Consider the following 24,059-nt stretch of genomic DNA (forward strand, 5'->3'; position numbering starts at 1 on the left):
CAGACTACAAGTGATTCACAGTAGTTTTGAATAGCTTCAAAAAGAGTAGATTCAAACCCTATCTCCTGTCTTCCCCTCCCAGTCTGTCAGGAAAACTGCAGCAATGGTCAAGAATAAATTCCCAGACTGTGACTTATAAAGTACAACTACAGGACAGCTCATAAACCATCTACAAAATATCAGAAATTAAAACAAGTCATCGGTATGATTTCAAACTATTAAAATTACCAAGAGCTCCTGATTACTTACTAGATTCTGGGAACCTGAATTATCCAGCGCATATTAGGGGAATAAACTTTATGCTTAATGAACCATTTTGCCAAGTTCAGCCATTCATCTGGAGACCGTCCATAAATGGATAAGCGGGGTTCTGTATACTGGTACTTACTTTCTTCTAGTTCACGGGCTACTTCCTATTAAGTAATAAATATATTTGCTTTAATATGGACACTAAAGATCATTTACAGCTAGTAATATAATCATTGTATTTTCCTCAGACCAGACATAACTGTATTGTCATCCTTTAAAGGTAAAGGGAATCTCTTGTCTATTATTTTTTTATTTTAGGCATCTAAATATTCTACTAGCAAGCTATCTCAGATATGAGTATATCTAACTGTAACACCTAGATTTAGAGGACAATATTCTTGTGCAGTTAATTACTAACACCTTTGCAAGACCGATGTTTAAAACCGGTACATGAGAATTATACTATTTAAACTGTAGTAAACGACTACATAAAATATGCAGACCAATGCAGAGTGTGACCCAGAATCCATGGTAGTAAGCAATTTTAAGACTATTGATTTTAGACAAGCGCTTCTGTACATTTAAGGAGCACTGACATCTAGTTCATGAAAACTACTAATCCTTTTATTGTAAGAAATTAATTTGAAGCCTGTGCATGCATGTGCAGATCTAGATTTATGCAGAGGTGCTTCCCTAGCTCCTCCTTCCCTAGCAGCTACTACTATCCAACTACATCCTAACAAGATACTAAGCCAGTAAACTGACCCTTGGCTGCTCTCCATTAGTTTGAAACTGCACAGAACTCTGCTTTGAACTCCTACACAGGCTATGTGCTTGAGTTTCTAATTCATAAAATTATTTAGAAAGCAGCAGTGGCTGACTTAGAAGAGCTCTTTCTGTGATCAGCTGCTAGAGTAAGCCCAATACTCGGAATCACTTAACCACAGTGTTAGTTCTAGGTACAATTACAACGTCACAGATCTTTTACAAACCTTCATTTTTCTACAGCTGGAAAAGCTTGAAACTTAATTACCTTGACCATACGAGCAAAATATTCTCCACCAATGTAGTTCTCAGTTTTCAAATACAAGTCCCTCAGCTCACTGGCACCAACTGGATTGTACTTGGAATTGAATTTGTCAAATCGATGAAATGTTTGACGACCCTGGAGGAGGAAAAAAACCAAATAACCACTGTCTTAAGTACACACAACAGTTTATAAATTACATTGCCTAACAATAAAAGGCACGGGAAAGAAAAAGCCTAGGCTAACTTACTTTAAACATGCAAAGTAATGCATGAGTTCAAATTATGATTTAATAAGTTATCAAGCAAAAGATGTAGAAACCAGAATTTCACACTTAGAAAACTTAGCTTTTTCTTGTTTATCTGCCACTTTAATAGACTTACTGCATGGACATCTAAAGAGTCTACAGTGAGGTCATAAGGGTCCATGTGAAGGCTTTCGAAGACTTGCTTTAAAGTCATTTTCTTGCCTTTTTTCTCTGCAACAATCCTGTCAGGCTCCGTTTGATAGGTGTGCTTAATAAACCTCAGTAAGTGTTTCTGGTTCATGCAAGCAGCAGCATGGATATGAGTATCAACCTGAAATCAAAAGGTTATTCATGATCATCATCCATATACATAAACTTAAATTAGCGAGTATCTATGTCAGTGACAACAATGACTGAAGCCTTCTAAAATATTCCTTAAGTAACAAATGGATTAGTACCTAAGCAAGTCAAAATATTTCAGAACTGTAAGATTTTGGTTTTGGAGGACTTATTCAATAAGCAGAACTATAAATAAAATAGCCCTCAATTAATAGTTTCCTATTTAAATAAGAATATTTTCAAAAAGTTAAGATGCATTGTAAGTGCCAATCACAGAACCGGGGTTCAGATTAAATTTGATACTTTCTCAAAGGACACTCTGATCCTTCAGTATCCTTTTATTCCATCCATGAATCGATGATGTCTTTCCAGTTATAGACTGTAGTTATAACCATCCTCTCTCACTGAAAGGACCTGAAATTCTCAGCCATTTCCAAAAGCATAATTCGTTTTTGTATTTCAACCACATGAAACATCTTAGGTCACCAGAACTGTAAAATGTACACGTGAGAGATTTTGTCACTATTTTTTCCAAGTTTAATTATAATACAGCAACTCATGATGCTGACAGATTTTTCAGTTTTTTCAGATCTCTTCACACACCAAGGGAGGTGCAAGCTTCACAGCAGGGCTGAGAGCACTCCTTCAGGTTTTTGTTGAAGTCCCATTTTAAAAAAAAAATTGACAAGAAGCCAATAGTTTCCATAGGTATGCTTTTCTTTTGCTCAGAAGCTTGCACTGCTATTTGAGCAGCCTATATTAGAACACAATCCAGAGAAACACCCAATGAGATTTGGAGGTTGGTTTGTGGATTTAAGTTTTCCCTTCAGCGTGTGTAATTCCTTATGCGCCTCCAGCAGGTAAGCATAACAAATCAGTTGTGGCTCCCTGCAGTCAAAGGTTTATTAACTACACTGAGAAAGAATAGAAGAAAACCAGGTATATTCACCAATTTCTTCTTGTTTGAAAAGGCAGGTAATACTAATTGTAGTTCCTAAGGACGCAGTACCTGAAAGGGAAGAACAAGCCTTCGCCAGGATAATGGCCTTCAGGAATCCAACGGCACAGGAATATCCAGTGTGTGGAGCAGCAGAGCTGCTGCTCCAGGGTCCGTTTGCTTTGAACTTCCTTGAGAAATTCTGATTGAACAACAGAACAGGCTAATCTATGTCCGAGGCAAAACAATTAAATTACCGACAAGCTCCTATCAGTTTAAAACCAGAACAAACCAAACCACTGATTAGATTTCACAGCTGACACACAATGGCCCTAGGGACAGCTTGACAAGACTCTGAAATTGCCTGCCAAGCCCTAGCAGCAGCAGTTCAGCTCACCCAGGAGCCACAGTGCTGCGACCCGTCTGCTGACCTTCCCATTCCCTCCAGCCCAGGCCCTGCCTGGACAGAGGGCCATGAGCGCTGGGATGTGGTCAGAAGCAATCCCAGCTTTCACTCATTCTAACATCTGCCTGGTGCTAGAGACAAATCTTACCGCAGACGGTTCTGCAGAAGGAGCAGGAAGCAAGGCAGTTTGTAATACAAGTTTCAAGATGATGCATCACAAGGGCAGGATTGTTCAGGTAAGTCTAAAAAGCACCACTGTCCTACATATTGGTAAGAGATGGTTTGGAATCATTACAAGTAACACATTACCACAAAGTCTTATGTGAAACTAGTGGAAATGGTTACTCTAACGCCTCATACACAGTAAGAAAGGAGGTTCAAAGAAGAAATAAAAAATAATCTTGCTTCTGCACAACACTGGTAATACAGCTGTCGGAACGCATCCAGTTTTGCTGTCTACATTCAAAGGTTTAAAAAAACCCTGAATACTGACAACATTCCCAAGAAATCTCACAAAGGGAAATAAGAGCTGGAAAACCCACATTGGCACATGACTGTAAAAATGAAACTTTTTTTGGCTTTCAGGATGCATTTGGAGAGTTAACTTCATCAACTGTATGCAGGTACTTGCACATTCAAAAGAGACCACGAGGCAGAAAGATGGCTTTTCAATCTCACGGGCAATGATGTAACAAGAACCAAAGGTGGATGCTGACATTGGTACAAGTTCCTAAAGATACTTACTACACTGGAGCAGTTTGAACCCGCTGCACCATGTGCTTTTTAAAACACAAATAACTAGTGTTCCCAGGGATATGCTCCCAACAAGAGCCGCATAGCCTGTATGTGGGAAGTCACATTAGAAGGGATTCTCAGATAAACCAGCTATAAGGAGTCATGGAACCTACAGCTCTGCAGGGACTCTCATCCAGGACTCTTCTGTCCAGGAAACTGCAAACACGGACATGCACAACGTGAGACCAGTGCACCCTTTGTGTAGTGACTGTGTCTGCAGCTTTCAGATTCCACCAACAGAAGTAGCTGACATCCTGATCTGCTTTTAGGAATCAGTAGGAAACAGATTACGGAACGTCTGAGTAAGTAACAGCCATACTTCTGCAATCTAAACCTCAGCTTATGTTACGACACACAGTCCACAGAAATGCCACTGTTTTACTTGGCACGAGTAGTCATTCAATTTGCAGCTTATCAATACAGAAGTTGTTGCAGCCTTCTACGAGTAAATCTATCTCCACGTGAACATTAATAGCATTACCAAAGACTAGGATATAAACTGAATCCTAAACATTAACATTGCATTGTTAATCACTGCCTTGTTTGAATATGCTAGACACTTTAAAGCTAAATGAAAAAGCAAGAAACATATTACTATCTCAAAGCACACAACATGAAGTTCATTACTAATGCACAGTAAACAATGCTGTGTCCAAAATAGTAAAAATAGCTCTACTTAATATATTATTATACTCCTCAGAGTACTTGTATAGACGTTTGAACCCAAGTGCATTACACATATATATGCTTACTCAGGTTAATAATCTGTTTTAGAAACAAATAGTTTCAACTCTTCCCGGACCAGTGAAATACTACTAACTACAAGGCTTAGTCACCTTATATAGAAGAGTGAAATAACAGTTAATGGATGCCCTATAAACTCTAAACATTCAGGAAAAGCAAGTCATAGGCATACAGTAACAGGTGTAGGGAACCTGAGTAAATGTCGTTTATTGCATTTCAGAATGCACTATTTCCAGTGGTGGCTCAGCTACTGGAATTAATGAGTCCTGAAAAAAACCAAACTGAACCAAAACACTTCCTCTTTATTTAAATCAACATGAATTCACTATTGTTAGGAGGGCAAGGACAGAAAGCAAGGAGACATTTTGTTTCTTTTGTATGCAAGGATCACATGACACAGTACTAACTGCATTTCTTTTAAAGTCTGGCTTGCCTTTGAGAAATAATTACCTCAAATATGCCTCTCCAATTCAATAAGCTCCTGTCAGATCTTCTGCTGTCCCTGCAAGCATATCACACACAGCTCTGTAGCTGAGCTAGCCACACCAGGCTTATTCTCCAAGAACCAAGATTTTCCTTTTTTTTTTTTTTTTTTTTTTTAATTTTTTTTAATTTTCCCTCATCCTTCTCCCTGAATGTATTTTTTTCCCAGGAGTAAAAAGGCTTTTCTGGAGTCTCTTTCATGCTTTTACCAGTAAATATGTGGTACTTTGGCTACATTTTTAAACTACCTAGTATATTCTAAACTTTAGGTAAGCAGCAAATTCAGTAACAACAGAAGTCTTACGGAGTATCACACAGCTTTTTCTTCATTGTTTTTCAGAAGCAATGCAACTCTTCATGGAAAGTTTTAATGACTTGAGCTTTGACCTACCCTAGGACATAATTGGTGTGTATGCTTTTGTGCATTTCACAATTCAGGGTGCAAGCCTATCTAAATGAAGCATCTAAACACAGAATCCTAAGACATAGCTTATATGGTCTGATTTGGTTAGGGATATTTTTTATTATTATTTTTATTTGAAATGTTATGCTAAGAAATTGTTACTAATTTCATTGTTATTTATTATGAAAGGCATCTACTAAAATAATCTGAATAGACTGAGTTCATGTAAGGGTGACAAATGCCCCCTTTGCCTTCTCCCTCCTCCAAAATAAGACAAAACCAGTCACATTTGAAGCTGCTATGATTTTGTTCTTCATACAGTACATGAAGTAAGCTGAGGCTTTTCTGGGCTATGAGTAACAAGCCCCTACCACAAAGTCATTTTCCTTCTATTTGCAAACATTCTGCTTGCATTTACAAAATTGTTAGACTGCCACTCCAGCCTAATTTCCCTTTAGCAGAAAAAACCCTCAGCTGCACATCCTTAGCCAAACTTCCTGATCAGTTCTTATTCTCCCCTCCCCCCAGGAGGAAACCTTTTACTCAAGGTCATATTAATCGTCAATGAAAAGAAGAAATACGACTACTGTCAGAAACCTGTGCTGGAACACGTAACGCGCCCTCAGCAAACTCACCTTTTTAACAAATAAAAAGAATTATTAACGCAAAGGTTTCCTTAGTTCTCTTAATTCCATCATCTCACTCAAGCAATGATGGACATCACTTTTCTTGCCATTAAAGGACTGTAGAATTCGCTGAGCAATTCTCCATGTAACGAAGCCAACTTAGGCTTCCTCCACATCTCAGTTCAGGCTCGCCTGTTCCTTTCCTTACTGACCTGCCCACCTACGCCGTTCTGTCTGCAGGCTCTGCAGATTAAATGCTTGTACTTCTCAGTCAAGACGGTTACACCTGTGTACAACTTACAGCCTGAAGAAGCTGCCCTCCAAATCGTGTCTCACCAGCACCCACCTCCCTAAACCTCTCTGCCTCCCTCATCTTCCCGCACTACTTCTCTTTCCTTCCATTGTCTCTCAAATCTCCAAAAAAATCCATTTCTGCTCTATTTTATGGATGCTTATCTGTGTGCATCAGAAATAGAGCACTGCAGCGAATTGGGCATATGCTCTACATTCACAGTGATAAATACAGCAAAAACAAATGCCAAGGGCAGCCCTTGTAATGATACTGAACTCTTCCAGTGCATAGATTAGTAGTATCCACAGCTGCAAGCCACCTGGTTTTCTAAACACATTCACTTTAACTCATAAATACTTCCACCCCAACGGCTATGGGCTTCATGAACTTGACACTGAATCCTCTGCAGTCTTTACTTCAGTGCTGGATTGATGGGAAATCATTCCACATCCCACTGCTAGATTCCCTGCTTACTGATACATTCATACTGCATTAGCTTTTCAGACAGGATGCAACAGCTTTATACAATGAGCTTGATTCTTTCCTTGCAGCCCTGTAACAGGCATGAGAGGCAAAAGACACAAAATACTCTGCCCTAGGGTAGCACAGTAATGTACCTGGCAGCCAAAATAATCCCTAGAGCTGGGCTGAGCCCCTCAGGAGCTTTTCTAATTCATACTCAGGCCATCCAGAACAAGGGAGACAGGAGATGCAAATCCCTGTGTCTCCAGCTTCTTGTTTGGCTGTACGCATTGCAAATTGCATGGAATCAAGCCCTATAATGTTTGTACTCACATGAATACAGAAACACACTGCTATGAAGACAAAGAAATTTATCTTCCTGTTCTTTTGATTACTAAAAGAAAGAACAGAGGAAAAGCTTTCTTTTATGTGGTCGCTATAGAATTTTTGCATTATAATGATTCACAGGATTGCACCTATGGCAGGGTTGGAGGGGACCTCTGGAGATCCAACCCCCTGCTAAAGCAGGTGCACCTAGAGCAGGCTGCACAGAATTGTGTCCAGGCGAGTTTTGGATGTCTCCAGAGAAGGAGACTCCACAGCCTCTCCAGTTCTTCCTCATACTCAGAAGGAACTTCCTGTGTTGCGGTTTGTGCCCGTTGCCCCTTGTCCTGTCGCGGGGCACCTCTGAGAAGAGTCTGGCCCCGTCCTCTTGACTCTCGCCCCTGAGATATTTGTAGACACCCATAAGATCCCCCTCAGCCTTCTCTTCTGCAGGCTGAACAGGCCCAGCTCCCTCAGCCCTTCCTCATCAGGGAGATGCTCCAGTGCCCTCATCATCTTCTCCGCCCTCCGCCGGCCCCTCTCCAGCAGTTCCCCGTCTCTCCTGAACTGGGGAGCCCAGCACTGGACACGGCACCCCAGGTGCGGCCTCACCAGGGCAGAGCAGAGGGGCGGGATCACCCCCCTCGACCTGCCGGCCACGCGCCTCCTCGTGCACCCCGGGGTCCCGCTGGCCCTCCTGGCCGCGAGGGCACGCCGCTGGCTCGGGGCAACTTGCTGCCCACCGGGACTGCCAGGGCCCTCTCCGCAGAGCTGCCGCCAGCAGGTCAAGCCCCGGCCCGTGCTGGTGCCCGGGGTCGTCCCTGCGTCGGTGCAGGCCCTTACCCTGCCTTTGCTGAACCTCATGAGGTCCCTCTCCGCCCAGCTCTCCAGCCTGTCCCGGTCCCGCTGAATGGCAGCGCAGCCTCTGGGGAACCAGCCGCTCCTCCCAGGTCTGTATCATCAGCAAACTCGCTGCGGGCACGCTCTGCCCCTTGACTGATGCCTTTCTGCCTGATCAGTACTTTGTGCTCACTTGCAAGTCTGAGGGTAGACACAAGAATTTACCTCAGAATCTCTGCAAGACAGTAGTATGCACAGTGTTTTGAAAGCACAAAATACAGCTTTACTGCCAGTTAGCAGCAGTAAGGCACCGTTACATGTACGCTAACAGAGGCATTCCTGTCCTCTAAATCTGATGCTAACCCATAAGTCTTCCCATTCACTACCACCTTGTGTTTATATGGTGAAACCGAATTTCATCACTAAAGTCAGTAACTAGCTAACGAGGGGGAAAAAAAAAAAGAAAAAAATCAACCTCAGAATGAATCAAAGTTCAGGGAAGTTATGGTATAGATTCAGTGTTCATTCACGGGGCTTTTATTAGACATTTAAAAAGCAGACATTATTAATTTAATTCGGTATTTCGAGAGATCCATAGAATTTTGAAGTGTATCAACCCACTCTAATTTCCTTCTTAAAAGTAACAAGTGGTATTTCAACCCCGTGGTCACCAACAAAAGCTAGTTCCTTTCTGTCTAACCAAAACTTAAAAAAACCCAAAAATCAGTTACAATAATCTAGACCAAACGGTATGTCACAGTAGCAGCCAGCTATTGCAACAGAGAGTTCAGCAGGGCTCTGTAAGCCACTCTGGAACCCGCGTTCTTCCGCGCAGTTACCCGGGCTCAGGGCTAGGCATCCGAGCTAGTGACTCTGCAGGCAGAAGACTATGATGTGTAAACATCACTGCTATGACATATCCTCAGGTTTGGTTTGCTGACACACTGAAATAACGGCTAAATACAGACAGAATATGGAAGGAGGCTTAGGCTGTCATTTTTTCATCTTAAGAAAACACTATCAAAGCTGTTTGTGGTGAAGGACACCTGCCAATGCAGTACATAGACATACATCATGAGGTAGCAAACACATGTCAGGTAAACACGTATCTTGGCTTCACTTTTTTTTTTAAAGAAGGCAACAATCTCCCCCCTATAAAGAACACTAGAGACAAACACAAGTTCCTAATAACAACAGCTCCAAGACCAAGAAAGCACAGTAAATGCCTTCTTAAATTAGCAACTTTTTAATAAAAATAAAGTAATATTCAGGTGTAGGTCCTTTACTTTGAAGGTGTGTTTCAGCTAAAAAAATGAACTATCAGCTCTGAATTGTCTGAGGCTGTTGGGCACAGTGGTCTACTGGCAGCCCTGCTCAAAAACCCTCAGGTACTTGCTTTGGTAGGCAAGACACCCCAGTACAAAAAGGCTAAAACTAAGTTCTGAGTTTGTGTGCTGTAGAGTTAAACTCTTGTTACTTAATTTTACCCTTAATGCAGGCAACCCAGGAGTTACCTGGAGAACCTGTGTTGACTGCACTTTGCTATGCATCAGCTGGAGAACGCAGGAGAACCCTGCTGATGGAAGATTCAAGAGTCTCCCCAAAAGTTGGCGTTCTCCTACAGACAGCTGTCTGCCTCCTATGCAGAGCCCATGGAGCCAGCCACACTGTCTTGTGTGGATTCTTGTCTCTATAAAAATATTGGCCTGGTTATTAAAGGGCAATTTTCCAGTTCCAGCTTGATCAGTGCAAAACATATCTTTGGTTGTATTCTAGTTAAGTCCAATATGTAAGATACACACATGCATTTCCCTTATTTAATAAGAGCCCTATCTTGGGATTTATTAAATAGATGAGCTCACTGGAGGAGAACTCCTACTAAACCAGGAAAAAAAGCAGGGTAAAGGGGGTAGGGAGTTGGGGAGAAAAGAACAGTAACCTTTGATTGTCATGCCAGCCAGTAACACTGGCCAGCTTTCTACTATACCTTTCTAAATGCAGTAATACATGTTTGCTATTGACCTCACCACTACATTCCCAACTGTTTTAATTTTGGGATTTTACATTAGTTACTTTGGCTCTTTTATATAAGCAAACAGACTGAACCAGTATCTCCACACTGTGTCTGAGGGATGTAATGGACAACTTCAGTAGCAGCTCTTTTGAGAGGTGAATCTTATTTCTGGCTTTCCTTGTGAGCAGTACACACTGTTTAGGATTGACTAACAGAGACATCCTGAAAATATAGGCCTTAGAAGTGTCTGTTTCATATTTTAAGTTTCACTGCTGACACTGTTATCAAGGAAGAAGCACATTGGTGAAGTTACAGATCCAAACATTACCTGGGTTAGGCAAGATACAGGGAAAAAAAGATTATCTGGGGGCTTACAAGAACTCTGTCTACAATGCAGTTTACTTTCCATAGAGTGCTTCATAAAAATACTACTTTAAGCAAGATTAACTCTGTGTGGCAAGAATTTTTAAAGCAGTAACGAGCAGTAGGAATAATCTTTGCCAGACAAGCGCAAGCTTGTTCCTGCTCTCTTGAATTCGGGTATTGCTAGAGGGGAAGTGATGCGCATTTTGTGCTTTTGAACATGAATCTATTTGTAGATTGGCTTATTTAATAGTCGATAATTAGAAAATAATTAAGATATGCCCAGAGACATTGAATATTTGCTTTTAAATCAAAAGCTGAACTTAGCAAGTACAATCCTGTTAATCACAGCTTCTCAGTAATCAAATTGATTGCCTAGGCAGTTACTCGATCCACACCTCTGTCCTTCACACCTCTTAGTCACTATGTGTTTTATTATTAATGTGTCTGTCAGCTAGTGAGGTGTTTTATCTGAATGTGGCATGGAATAAATATCTTGTCCGGGGTTATGCAAGAAAACTGTTGAGTTAGGAGTTGAGCCTCTGCCACTCGAGTCTTGCTTGAGTGAATTAGCTAATAGATCCTCCCATCCATACACTTAACGGATAAAATCGTGAAATTAATTACAATTTATCTAACAATCCATCTGCTTCTAGCCTTGTGACAGACAGGGGTACATTCATCAAACACTTTTGTTTAGCACATTTTCTATTTGACAGTTTATCACCACAACAGTAGCATTCAGCAGCCAACACTAGTCCAAGTACTTTTTAATGTACTAGTACTGACCAAAACACAACAAGGATTAAACTACTGATCTAAACAAGGACTACTTCTTCCAGTTGCATATAGAAGCAATGCAAAACAGACCTTAAGTGGTTAAAAACACCAGCAACAACTACTGCTTTGTGAAGAAATCTCACCTATCAAACCAAAGCATTATCTCTCCAGTAACTTCCTCCTAACTTCAGGAAAGGGAAGCAAACGAAGCAGCACAGCACTGCTGCTTCCACGCTTTGAAGCGAATGCAGGTCCCTTGGGTGTGAGTATGCTCAGAAAGGAAATCAGCTCCTTGCTTCCCCTACCTGTCTCCTAAATACATCTCAGTATCTCAGACACAGCTAAGAATATAACTCAAACAACAATCTTTTTATTTAATATTTCACAGACTTTTTTTACCAGATACTAATGACAGCATCCAAAATCTATACAGCTGTTCCTACTATAGTCTAGTATGACTTACCTACATGAAAGCAGGGAAATGCACTTGAATATCTTTCAGTGAATTAAACAAAATTAATTAAACCTCCATGTGGATATTTTTATTCATAATCCAAGTGAGTTTCATTTGATTAACTCTTTCACTCCTTTAAATCAATCTACATACAATTAGGCCCCGTTAAGTCTGAATAAGTAAACAGATGATTTTAGCATAATCCATTCAACCCACTTACATTCAAGTTAATTTTCCTGGAGTGTTCCCAGGTAGAAAATTTTAATATTGTTAAAATAAAGCAATTCAATTGAGTGGTATGCACACACCACCTTCGGCATATCATCTACGCCTCACACAAGAAAATCCAAATCGCTGGGACACTTACTAAAAACAATGTCATGACTTTAATCGTTTTCACACTTACCTTTCTCACATTATAAAAGTCTCGATGAGGATTACTCTTTAGTTCTTTAAATTCTGACATTTCATTTAACATCTCATGCAAACTAAATTTTGATTCTAAAAAGTTAAGCCTCCGATGACAATATGTTTTTCTGTAAAAGAAAAAAAATATTAACTGTAATTTAAAACTTTGTATTTCAAGTTCAGAAAGAACTTTAAAGTTTTCACAGTAAAAACAAGTTATTTATGAAGACCAAGACAAATTATCCCACCGGTTAACAAATATGTAAATCAATACCAAATGTGGTTTCAGACCAAAGATATTAGTGAAACCTCAAACAGAACTCTACATAAATCTTTTGATGTCCTTTAAGTTGTCCAAGTATTTATTACTGTATCTGTGCATAAACTGCAGCCCTTTTAGTAATGATGATCAGAGAAAGAATAAAACCTGTAATAAAATCTGACGTCAACTGCTACTACTCTAAAACTGTATCTCCAATAGAGCAGATCACCTCATATATATAACAGAAGCAACCTGTAATCCAGATTTACTCACTATGGAACTAATTTTTTTAAAAATTATCCAAAGTTTATTTGCTTTTTCAATGTGAGGCCAAGATCAGATCCAATATACTTTCATTTTTTATGCCTTAGAAACACATATACTGTGCAGAAATACTTGTTTTCCAAAATAATTTCTTGTGCTCTTAGAGAAATCATGCTTTTTTGTTCCTGCTTGCCTACTCCTGTCTTTGCTTTCATCTTCTGTTATGTTTTTCATTCTATTTTTAACCAATGGCATCGTTTTTTCTCTTCACCATCTGTCAGTTCTTATTGAATCTACAATATTTTTGTTGCACTATTAGTGTAATAGCCTTCTTTTTTCTCCTTTATTGTTGACAATCTCTCCTCAAAGGGACACAGATCCCATTATGAATTTGAAAGTCTGATTCAAACAGTCTCATTGTGTCTGATACTGATCAACACCCATTTGCCTGCTGCAGAAAGTCTTTGTTGGGTTATACTATTATTCAAGAGAGCAGAAGACTGAGAAGTAGGGGTGAAATTTCACCAGTTTAAGAAAAGCAAAGATGAAAGAACGGGTTCTTGGTCTCCAGGTAGCCTCTGTGTGCAACAGATATATATGACAGGAAAGCACTTGCTGCAAACAGGGAAACAATACCATATGAAGAGCTTATGCAACGGGATTACTGAAAAGACTTTTTCCTTTCATTTTGTGTGTATTTATCAGGGAGTGTGAATCAGCCTGAAAAAGCTTAATCTCAAGAAGTGAAAGGTGCAGATGATTGCTCCAACATTCACAAAGGTGCTGCATGTTCTTACTATGTTCTACCGAGGCCTTTCTTACCCATGTCTTCCTGAGAAAGACTGTTAACAAAAGCTGCAAAAAGAAGGGGTGCCAGTATGACTTTTGTTTCAAGTTTCTCCTCCTTGTCCTTAAATTTTCTCAATTATCTGTCTCTTGAAATATAACACACTGAAACTGGAAATGCATTTACCCATCGCATATTGTAAACAAACATACTCAAGCTAGCTTTGAGTTGGCACAGGGATGCTGATAATACTAGCAGCAGCATAGGCTTTTGCTCTTGGAAAGAAGCACTCAGGGAACGGAACAGTTCTGTTCAACCCATCTGCTTTGCCACTATCAATGCAGGTGGACAGATTATGCTGCAGGTGTCAGACACAGACGCAAAGGGGAAAGAATGCATCAGGTGTGACTAACTTGTCACACTGTAAGTGATGATTTGTCAAAGGCAGAAGAACTAGGAATGCAGTGCCGGCAGGCAGAGTAAATACTTCAGAAGAACAGTCTTAAGTCCCTGCTTTGTTCTATCCTAGGGTGGATTCTTTTCCTTTCCTAGTGCTGAGGCCATGAGAAACCTTTATGTTTCCAATCCTCAGCTGGGAACTAAACTTAAAAACTGGATGCACATGTTTTCGTATGCACAGGGCAAGGACATTGCTTTGTCATGAGTGTCAGTAACTGTACGAGGGTTGCTCTGTTTCTGGTTTTTAGAAATTTCCCAAGAGTTTGATGGTTCTGGGAAATTTCAGACCTATTTTGATTGTGTATGTGTGGATCAGTTTTGCAGCACACGAGCAGTTAATTTCCATCTGGAACAAAACAGACTGCATATTTAAGTTGCTGAGCTGTTCTGTACACTCTACATATGCAGGGTTTCTCTTCATGCAGCAAGACTAGAACAGACATGAAAATTCCAGACAACTGTTCAAAAACCTCAAATTCAGCACAGTCCAAAACAAAATAATAAAAAAAAAAAAAAATGAGGTTTAAGTTTCAGTTCCCATGCCTTAAGAAGTTTGGGTCAGATTTGACTTGAATGGGAACATTTGGCCAATTTCTTGCTTTTCTGTTAACCGCTTCTCATTTTGCCATGGTTGATGAAAAGAAACAACTGTATTTAATTTCTTTAGTTTGTGGTTTGGGTTTTTTTCCCCCCTTTTAAATCTTTCCATGATGCATCAATGCTTGAGAAGGACGAAACACAACATTACTGTAGAGTGAGTATGTTGAGGAATGAAATACCACAAAAGTGAGAAGTATTAAACTAAAAGTAACCAGCAGCCTGAAGGGGCAGAGAAGAAAAACATACGTTGGGCCATCAGCAATTAGAGCAAGGACGTGGCTCAGGTCAAGGGTATAGGTCTCCAGGTCAGGATATGGCAGACTCCGAGGCTCATTGAGTTCCATCATTTCTTTGTTATCATAAACAAATGGAATGCCACCTTTTATTTTGACAACATAATCCAAATTATCTGGAGCATCATCAAGATTGTAAGGATCTTCATTTTCTTCTGGGGGTGAATGGAAATCTGGAAATAAATTTACATTACATTTAGAAGAAATAATTTCACAAGAGGCAAAAAAAATACAAAAAGGACTTTCTGCTTCTATAATGCTTCATTTCTAACATCTTAATAGTTTCATTAAAATCACATATTCATTTACTACAAAAGATGTGTTGTTACAACACAACTTTATTCTGACAGGCTTTAATTGCAGACCCTCTCTAAGCCAAGTGCCTACCTTAATTCAAGTATTATATATTATTAGATTCTCTGAACCAATCTTTAAAAAGATTTAATACTATTCTTTCTTAATGTAGATGGCACAAGTTTCAGAATAAGTTTTGGTTGAAAGCACAGTTGAGAATGTTGAACAATAAAACAGTTGTTGACTTCATACCAACCTTCATCATTTTCTTTTTGCTTTCTGACTCACTGTAGTAATTTTGGAAGTGTGTATTTAAGCACACAGTAACGCAGCTGTTCTCATATTGAAACATCAGTCAGAAAAGAACAGGCTGTGCCTTACTACTTCACCTCTACCCTTCCCACAGTCCAATGAGCTAGACTAGTGCATACATACTAGGACTGGTTCCTCTTTCTCTCAATCGTTACTGAATGTATTTCAGTCACGGTAGAGCAGGAAATAATTCAAGAGTCAGTGCTTCTCACCGTGACCAAGGCAGTAGTTGTTTTTTTGTGGATTTGTTCAGTACAGATTTGCAATCCCAATTACTTCCCCCCCAAAAAAAAATAAGGTAAAAAACACAAATACTTTTGGGAGATTCAGCTTATGTGAGCATTCTAACATTATCGCTCATGCTAGTGAATGTTCATTGCTTCTTTTACAGTATCTCACTAATGGAACTAGCATAAAATAAGCATCTCAACTACATTTATATCAACTTGAGCTCAGTCTTATCACTGAGATTTCTTTTCCCTATGCAGTTAAGCCAACATAGAAAAGTAATTAACCAACTCTTTTATTCACCTAGAGCACCTGAATGTATGTTATAAACTGATACCATTCTTATCTCTAATATTGATAGCTGTCCAGCTCAAACTTGTACTAATTAAGAGATTGTGTAATGAAATTTTACTGTTTATTCCATAAGTTTAAAATCATAATGGTAAAAAAAGTTATTAACCTAAAAATAGCTTGGAAATATCTCCCTGGCAGCTGTTCGAAAATATCTTTCCTGTCATGAATATTCAGTATACTGTTCTCTTTACACTCTTTCTATCTAACACTTGAAAACATGTTAATTTACCCTATTTCAATCACTGAGCTAGAGGAATACTCGTTTAAAATGTCATTTTATGGCTGAGAATCCATTGCCAACCATACGGGCACATCTACAGTGGCACTTCTGTACAGACCAAAGGTTGCTCCTCATAGGCTAATCCAAAAACTAGCACTGCAAATAGTTGAATGCACAAGCAAAGTTTTCAAGACACGACCCACTTAAGTGACAACTATCATTTGTGACATATATAGTGGGGAATACGTTCAACCTAATAAGCCTTGTTGAGAGATCAGTTTATTAACCCAGGCAGAATGCCCAACAAATGTGACTATACCAGCTTCCAGTCTTGACTTGTGTACCATGCCTATGAAATTACTGACTCAGGGCTTACTAAGCGGCATGTCTGTATCATGCTTCAATTTACAATGTAGATGAGCTCATAATCCCTTTTATTTCAGTATGCCAAGACCAGGAGTGACTTCTCACTTTAAACCATATCCAGATAGCTTTTTCCTGGAGGAACACAAGTGTGCTACTTACCATCCCATTTGCTGCAAAAAACAAGAAATAATCAATGAGCGTCTAGTATGGGATTTTTAGCTTTTGGCAGCTTCAAAGTTTCAGATTAGACACAGGATTTGTAACTTAGGTCCACCAGTGATTCTACACCACTCACTAACAGAATAAATTAAGAGAGTCAAAGGACACTCAGAAGAGATCATCACAAAAATCCAACTTACCGTTACTACAGCAGTGCATGGGTTTATTTCTAGATTTTAAAAGAACAAGGATATTTACCTGGACACACTTCATCTTCAGCCTTCCATTTTTCATCTTGCATGCTACACAAATACTGAGATGTTGTTCTTGGGAAACGATGGTAGGCAAGACGTGAATACTTTTCTCGAATGAGAAGAGCTTTCACCAGGCCCTTGGCAGCTTGTTCATAATCATCAACTGTAACCTGAAAGGAAAGCCTGGATAAATGCTGACAACAGCAGGTTTAGCAACAAACTGAATCCACACCAGGAACAGGGAGACAGAATTTCCAGAAATTTAAGTGTATGTGGCTTGACCATAAGGATCTTACCCAAGGTCTCAGGAAGCCAGCGACAGAAGCACAGTCCAAATACACGTGCAACACATATGCAAACTTTTTTCTCCTACCAAATATTACCCATTTATTATGACTATGTTTTTATCTATTTAGTTTATTTTTTTATCATAAAAAGTATAAAACGACCTGACCTTGACTTTAACCTTTTTACAAATCAATGGGTTCATAAAGCTATTTACAGTTTGTCACACAGCACCATAATATAATGGCATTTCACACTTTATATACATTAGCTCCTTGTGGTTTGGGATTTCCCCTCACCCACACCAACTCCCCCCAGGTACAGAAGGGGGGGGCGGGGAATACCATTTCTTACCCCTGCACAGTAGTCCCCACTAATTGAAACTCTCTGAAACTCTGGTACGTCATATGGCACTTGGACTGGCAGAAAACCACTTGGAAGAACTGGTGTTGCAGGAGACAGAACAGGATTGGCTGATGGTGCTTTCCATTCCTGAGACGGAATTTGTAATGACAAAGACTGGGATCGAATCATCTTGAAACTTTTCTTCCTACAAATTCATAGTATAAAGCATAGAATAAGTCATGGTATAAAACATCACATGCACTGTAAAATTGATTACAGCAAATAAATCATCCCCTAAGAAATTTTACAATGAAATCTCTCATACCTCAGGAAAAATGTTGGTCACAAAATATTTGTGCTTTTAGCTTTTTCCTACTCACATTTCAGCATGCTACACACAATTGCAATTGCTCTCCACATGAATACAATATGCCATAATTCACTTACAACCACTGTAAGATGCCCTAATGTTTGTTTTGTTTCACTTCTTACAAATTCAGTTTCAGCAAGTCACTGTACACAAGGAAAATGAGATCACTGTGCTTTCTTTAGTAGGAGCTGATTCTTAAGAGCATCAGAATTCACAAAATATGGATCAAAACAAATGAATGTTACATATGGTAAATTGTTATAAGTTATTGTGCTATTACACACACTTTTCATTCTTCCAAAAACATGCAGGATTTAAAAACTCATCTAGCTGTCAGACAACACTATGCATCAAAATTTCATATACGGTCATTCAGTTAAACTGGTAAGAAAAAGGACGAGCACATAGCGATTCCTCAGGCAGTGTTTGATGAGACTTGAGCAAAAGGCTAATGCTGGTTATCAGAGTAGTAACGTAGCATGGCTTTGATATGCAAGTCTGTTCCTCCACTCAGGGCACTTCATGGATAACCCCCATAGATTTAATAATTTTTGCCCTTTCTCAGCAAAACTGTGATAGATGTGTACCTTAGACAAACCAGCTAAAAAAGAATGCTGTGTTTTTCAGTGAAGTAATTGTAATACCTCAAGTGAAGTTTTGCAATATCTCTAAAGATTTAATTGACCTTCCTTACTCAGTTTAAATATCTTTAAATGTATTTAAATTATTCATATAATAAAAAAAGATGATGTTATAAACAATCTATGGTATCATGTTCTGTTGCACTGTGGAAATACTTCCTCATTTTGTAAACTAGATGCCAAAACCTTAAAATGTAAGTAAGAATTACTAGCAAATAAAAAGGAATACTGGAATACTCAAATACTCTCTGAAGTTGCTTATTACTTCTGTGACATCCTGAAGAATAAGAACATGCAGTGCTGGTATGATTAATACCCTATGACCAAATTCCATCCTCTCTCAAGTACTTGTAGCCACCTTGGAAATCATTATGATATTCTTGAAAGGCAGTGCTGGATCAACTGAAACTGTAAAAACCGGAAGTTTTACCTGTGTAACTGTCCTTGAAGTACGCTTCAGTCCTGTAGGACAGAGGTGAATACTTTTTCTGTTCCCACGTGTAAACAACATACATACAATATCCCACTTCCCACAGTTAAACTCATTCAAAATTTGAGGTACAGTTTGACAGAACATATTTCTGTAAGATGATTTCCCAAACTAGAAGTGAAACTTATTAGCTCAGGAGGAATGATACACCAAATAGTTGTTTAAATGAAAACATCTAGTTTTCCCTTCTGTGCTTGTTTATGTCTATTAAAATGCCAACTGGGAAACCCACTTGCACAACTCAAAACCAGAGCTCTCAGCCTGTATCATCAGTGTGTCATACCTTAATTTAACCAAATTGACTCTTCTTCCTTCTGTTCCAGAAGCAGGATGCCAAGCATTGCCCAACTGATTGCCCACAGCTAACTGGGTACATGTGTTTAGCTATCACTTTCAGGGGCTTCCTTGTTTGCCTGCTTTTAGAGTCTTTACTCATCCAAGCCATCTGGTGTCAGACTGCTGCTGCATGACTAAGGAACAGCCTAGCCAGTCCACTGAAGTTAAGATACTGGAACATCCTGACATCAGGTAAGGCTACCTCTCTCACAGAAGAAAGTCATAAACCAAACCAACTTTGGCTTCATTAGGTTCACAGGTAAACCAAAGGTGAACTGTACCTTGTTTTTTGAGAAAACCCAAAATGTGTGCTTTTATGGCTGATGGTGGTTAGATTTTTACGTCTGTGAGTTAAGGAAACCTACGAATAACCTCATTATGCCAATACCACTTTTCACCCCCTCCCCTGATGTTCAGTGTCAAGTCTTTGCTTTCATCTATTTTTACAGAGACTAAACGAAGTATGATACCACTGTCATTTTCTCTGTGCTAGAATTCTACATTTCTGCAAATGTAACTAGGAAAAAGTGGAAGGGAAAAATTTTCTTCTTCTGACTTTTTACATTAATGAGCCTTACAGTTGTGTTCACTTTACCCATCTATGCTGTTTGTTAAACTTGCATAAGCAAAAGCTATCATATTGCTGGAAACATAGCTGAGACTACCTCACCATTCCAAGCCCCCTACAGCCCATCCCCGCACCTTCTGCATAGCATGGAAGGACATCACACAGGTGCCCTGAGTACCCGCTATTGACTTCTCTCCTGAAGTAATAACATTCTGCCTCTTATTTGCCAGATATTTCATTAACTCAAACAAACTTAAAAAACCTGGTTTTGACTAAGAAAGCCACTACTGAACGAACCTTTTAGCTGTTTCCACAGACTGTTGTTCTGCCAGTTCCTTCTGTAGTTCCCTCTCCTTGGCCTCCTTCTGCCCAATAGGGCAGTCTTCAGGCACGGTGAATAGTGACAAGGCATCTTTACTGTCTTCTTCTCGGAGAACTTTAGCAAATACCTTCTCTGCTAGAAGTCGCACATGCTCATCAACCTCAGAGATGTTCAGCTTTGGAAACTGTCTGGGCATCTCGGCTAACAAGGAAGACAGTTAAAAAGTTATAACTACAAAAAGAGTAACAATATGAGAGAGTGTTTTTATTTCATAGTGCACCTATCCAAACCAAGAGTTCAGAGCAAAAGCAGAATAAACAATTTAGCTATGCAGAATTTAAACTAGTATGCAGTACACAAGAACCATAGGTATCCACTGAATATCTCTACTTGTAGAGCCACGCCTGTTTGTGAATCTGGAACTTCTTGGTATACTCATGAAAATTCCCAAGATACCTATGTACAGATTTGCCAGTAGATTCCATTTACTGGCATAATCAGATAGTCTGTTATTTGAGATATAATGTACGCTTCTCTGTATGTACTTGCACTCAATTTGGAAATCACATTCACTCAGTTGCCTGCCTTCTTCCCTGCTCAGTGACTTCAGACCAATTTTAGAGCCACAAACAAGTTAGAAAAGGTTGACACTTCTGCCTCACCCCATCCTTTCCACAAACAAAAAAAATCATGGAGCTGCTGTGAAATAAAAGGACTGCACAGCAGAAGCAAATACTGTGTAGTTAATGAGTTTGGGGGTTTTTTAGTTTGTTTTCAGTTGTTCATATACTGCTTCTGAATTGAATGTGGGAAGAAAACAGAATATGGACTTTAATTTCTACTTGGCACTTCCAATATCACTCTTCAAAAAAAATATGGTTTATCTTTTTAATTTTAAGTAGCCTTTCATCACAAAGTATTTCCATTTTGTTACAGTGGCACTATTGAAAATACTGCCTTTAGTGTTTCTTCTGTAGTTTCATGACTTGATTTACATTTCATTCTCATACAAGCCAAAACATGAATTTTGACATATCTGGTAGCAGTCTGGAGGGAAAAAAACTGCAGTGCTTGTAAGCTAGTGACCAGCATTATTTATTATATACTGAAGCTTTTTGAATGCCTTCAGTATGATGGAGCTTGTAACAAATAAGATTAAATTCTTTATTACATAAGTTAAAAATAGCAGTGAGCCTGTCACAACAAACGGATCCAAGCACGGCCAAAATGTGAAGTCTAGGTCCAGAACCAGCATTTCAGAACCCCTTTTGGTTACAAAAATGCAAACATATTTTATAAGACAGTATGCATTTAAGTAAGTGTATGCTGAAAGTCAGCATGGAGCATGGCAGTTTTTCATCACTCCAGGCATAACTTATCAGGGCCCCCATTACAGTATTTTTGTAGCCATGCTGCAAGTTTCAGATGTTGATATGTGATCCTTTTGATATGTGATCCTGTTGTTTTCAGCCTAAAAGATTCTAATTAATGTCCACCTGTTTTCACAGTTGCTTTAAGAACACTTATTCTAAAAGAAAACATACTATGAAAAGTTGACAAGAGATATACTGGAACATAACATGGCAATTTAGTGATCATCGACATTATTTTGCATTCTTATTTTGTAAGAACCAGTTCACAGCCCAGTGGAAAAACATCGCCTGTTTTAAAGAATTGTGCATCTGACTATGCTGTTTCTTTGCCTGGAGAGTATTTGTTTTGCAATTAGTATTACATCTTCATAAAATCAAGTATAACTACGTAAGAAATATAAAAATACATACATGTTTAGCTGAATGATTCGATGACAATGCACTACGATGTCTTAGAAGCATCCAAACTTAGATTCAGTTTCTCAATTTCAAACCTCAATGAAGTCATGGGAGTCTTTCCACTGACCTCAATGAGCACAGTTGTCAGCAACAGTAACTGCCATACATACAGCTGCCAGCAACAGGGGACTTTTGGGCCACTTCAGCCAGGCAGGAACAGTCTATAGTTACTCAGCTACAGTAAGAGTGCTAGCAATAATAGTACGATGTGGAATATTAATGTTTCTTCTTCTGTTAAATCAGCAATTGAAATATTTTCAGTACTAGCTGACTAGGGCAGGAAAAATCAATTGGTTGTATATTTATCATCGGCTGAGAATTTTCCCAGTATAAATGAACCTTTTCTTAGAGAACTGCGATCAGAAACAGGAATGCAGTAGGAAATAAATGAGAAACCACACTGTATTTTAAATCATTACAATAAGATAGCGAAAAGTCAGAATATATAGTTAGAAGTACACTCCGCTCCTGAGACCAAAGGGTGGGTTTTTTGCTTTCTTACAGAATCTGATCTCACATTCTCCCCTCATGTAAATGAGAGACTAAGGCATGGAACACTTGTAAAGGTAAGTTCACCCACATCCCTGCTAGCTGATGTCATTGACAGGAGTTTAATAAACTCAAAATAGTCATGAGGCACCTCATACTATCCTCAGGTAAGCTGTGCCATCCCGAACTGGAAGAGGGATGTAGCCAGTATCCTTCTACCGAAGTGCTGTCCTTCCCCCAAGGTGAGCGACTAGGGAAGCCACCAGACATCCCTGCGGGATGGGCAGGGGGCACGGAGGCCGCCTAGCAACGCGCAAATGCCCTTTTCCCGCATATTCCTCACACAGAAAGGCTGCTTTAGCTGCTCTTTAGCTCTGCACCTCACGGCAAGAACAGCAAGCTATTTCCCTGGGAACACGCTGAACAGAAAAGCGACGGGACGGTTATTTAAAAGGCAGACCCCGACGCGGGACTGAGCGGGCGGGAACCCGTAACGCCACAGCGGCAGGGGCCGGCGGGCACAGCCCCCGGGGGCAGCGCGGGGAGCGGGGCCCGCCGCCCGCAGGTGGGCAGGGCGCTGCCAAGGCCCCGGGGTCCGGCCCTGCCGGGCCGGCGGCCAAGGTCACCACCGACCCGGCCCTGCCGGCTGCCTCGGGACTTACCTAGCGCCGCGGGGAAAGCCATGCTACGGCCGGGCCGAGCCCCGCCACCGGCGCTCCCGCCGGCCGGGAAGCCTCTGTCAGAAGCCGCCGACAGAGGAGGAGGAAGCGGTGGCGGAGGGAGGAGCTGCTGCCGCCAGATACAGCCGCTCCCCTCTGCCGCATTCACCCGCCAGCCGGCCGCCCCGGTACCGCAGTGCCACGCCGCGCCGCCCCTTCCCCGGCCCTTTATGGCCGCTGCGGCCCCCGGGCGGAGGAGCCGGCTCGCCGCGCCCCCGGCCCCACCGGGGCGGCCCGCTGCCTCCTGGGTGGCGGCATCACGGCCCGGGACGGCCCCACAGCAGGTGGGGCGAGGGGCAGGCGGAAGCCTCCCGCCGGGTGAAGCGCCGGCCCCGGGGCAGACCCCCGCCGGGGTGAGGGGGGGCCGCCGCGCCCGGCTCCGCCCAGCCCTGGCGCGGGGCGCCGCTAACGGTCGCGCGGGCGGGGAGGGGCGCGCGCTCCGTCCGTACCTGCGTGAGGGGAGCCCTGCGCGGGCGGCCTCCCCCGGGGGCGGGCAGCCGTGTCCGGCACCGTCCGGCGCCGCTCCCCCGGCGGCTGCACCTGTGGCGGGCGGGAGTGGCGGGGCCGCGGCCTCAGAGGGAGCGGGAGGCTCCGAGGGCGGCCCTTTCCCCTTCGGA

General features: G+C 40.9%; 1 protein-coding gene across 3 annotated transcripts in view; it reads right to left on the bottom strand.

Annotated features, from left to right (window-relative positions):
* Positions 1–24,048, bottom strand: part of AMPD3 (adenosine monophosphate deaminase 3) — a 36,201-nt gene extending 12,153 nt beyond the window's left edge. Inside the window, exons 1-9 of one of the 3 annotated variants that reach the window (XM_055722734.1) lie at positions 23,892–24,048; positions 20,378–20,603; positions 17,685–17,880; positions 17,050–17,215; positions 14,812–15,031; positions 12,192–12,321; positions 1,660–1,854; positions 1,283–1,414; positions 250–413 (exon numbers count right to left, since the gene is read on the bottom strand). In XM_055722734.1, the coding sequence (XP_055578709.1) occupies positions 250–413; positions 1,283–1,414; positions 1,660–1,854; positions 12,192–12,321; positions 14,812–15,031; positions 17,050–17,215; positions 17,685–17,880; positions 20,378–20,598 (1,424 nt within the window). In that variant the 5' untranslated portion in view covers positions 20,599–20,603; positions 23,892–24,048. Of the gene's footprint in view, positions 1–249; positions 414–1,282; positions 1,415–1,659; positions 1,855–12,191; positions 12,322–14,811; positions 15,032–17,049; positions 17,216–17,684; positions 17,881–20,377; positions 20,604–23,385; positions 23,785–23,891 lie in introns of those variants that run through there. The other 2 variants (XM_055722732.1, XM_055722733.1) reach the window with 2 other exon arrangements.
* Positions 24,049–24,059: the final 11 nt, after the last annotated feature.

The sequence above is a fragment of the Falco cherrug genome, chromosome 10 (genome assembly GCF_023634085.1).
Source record: "Falco cherrug isolate bFalChe1 chromosome 10, bFalChe1.pri, whole genome shotgun sequence".
NCBI classification, from domain to species: Eukaryota; Metazoa; Chordata; class Aves; order Falconiformes; family Falconidae; genus Falco; species Falco cherrug.